Genomic DNA, 679 nt, shown 5'->3' with positions numbered 1-679 from the left:
TGGGATGGCATGGGTTGAGAGACGGCCGGACGTGGAGATAGCGGCAAGGATTTCGGTTTGGTTCCGAGTGACAGGAGCCGAGGGGGAGAGGGGCGTCCAGACGGGAGAAAAAGGGTGGGGGGAGTAGTGCAGCGAAAGGGCGGGGGCGAGGAAGGTGTGAGCAGGCGAGGGGATTGGAGACAGAAACGCGGAGCCGGCTACGTGGGAAGGAGGTGAAGGATGGACAGCGCGAGCGAGGTCAGGACGCGGGAAGGGCCGGGGCTGGGAACGCAATCGGGACGGAGGGGTACTGGGGTACCGCCGAGAGGCGACACGGGGACCCGGCGGCGCGCAGTCTCTGCTCCCGCCTCTGACTCCCCGCGTCCCCCTCCGCGGCGCGGAGCCTCGGATACCCAGCGCGCCCTCAGCCCGGCTCGTCCCGCGGTCCTCACCTCGGGCTGGGAGACTGCGCGCCTCGGGGCGCAGAGCGAGGCGGGATCCGACGGACTCCGCCGAAGGGCCAGACCGGGGCGCGGGGCCGCCCCTAGCGGGTTGCGTGGCCGGGCGCCCAGGCGGCTGCCTTGCGAGCCGAGCGCTGGGGAATCTGGGCCTCGAGGCGACCCGGAGCGGCTGCGGCGGCTCCTCGCACGCGCTCAGGCCGCCTGCCAGGGGCGGCGTGTGCCGGCGGAGCCCGCCTCCC

The 679-nt window shown here is 73.0% G+C and overlaps 1 protein-coding gene across 1 annotated transcript in view; it reads right to left on the bottom strand.

The window, feature by feature from the left end:
- Positions 1-679, bottom strand: part of DLK2 (delta-like 2 homolog (Drosophila)) — a 9,990-nt gene that overhangs the window by 4,390 nt on the left and 4,921 nt on the right. Inside the window, exon 3 of the mRNA XM_010863236.1 lies at positions 32-674. Coding sequence (XP_010861538.1) covers positions 32-674 — 643 coding nt within the window. The remainder of the gene's footprint in view (positions 1-31; positions 675-679) is intronic.

The sequence above is a fragment of the Bison bison genome, unplaced genomic scaffold, assembly GCF_000754665.1.
Source record: "Bison bison bison isolate TAMUID 2011002044 unplaced genomic scaffold, Bison_UMD1.0 scf7180017864487, whole genome shotgun sequence".
Taxonomy (NCBI): Eukaryota; Metazoa; Chordata; class Mammalia; order Artiodactyla; family Bovidae; genus Bison; species Bison bison.
The sequence above is the reverse complement of the archived record's forward strand: the minus strand, read 5'-3'. Positions and strand labels throughout refer to the sequence as shown.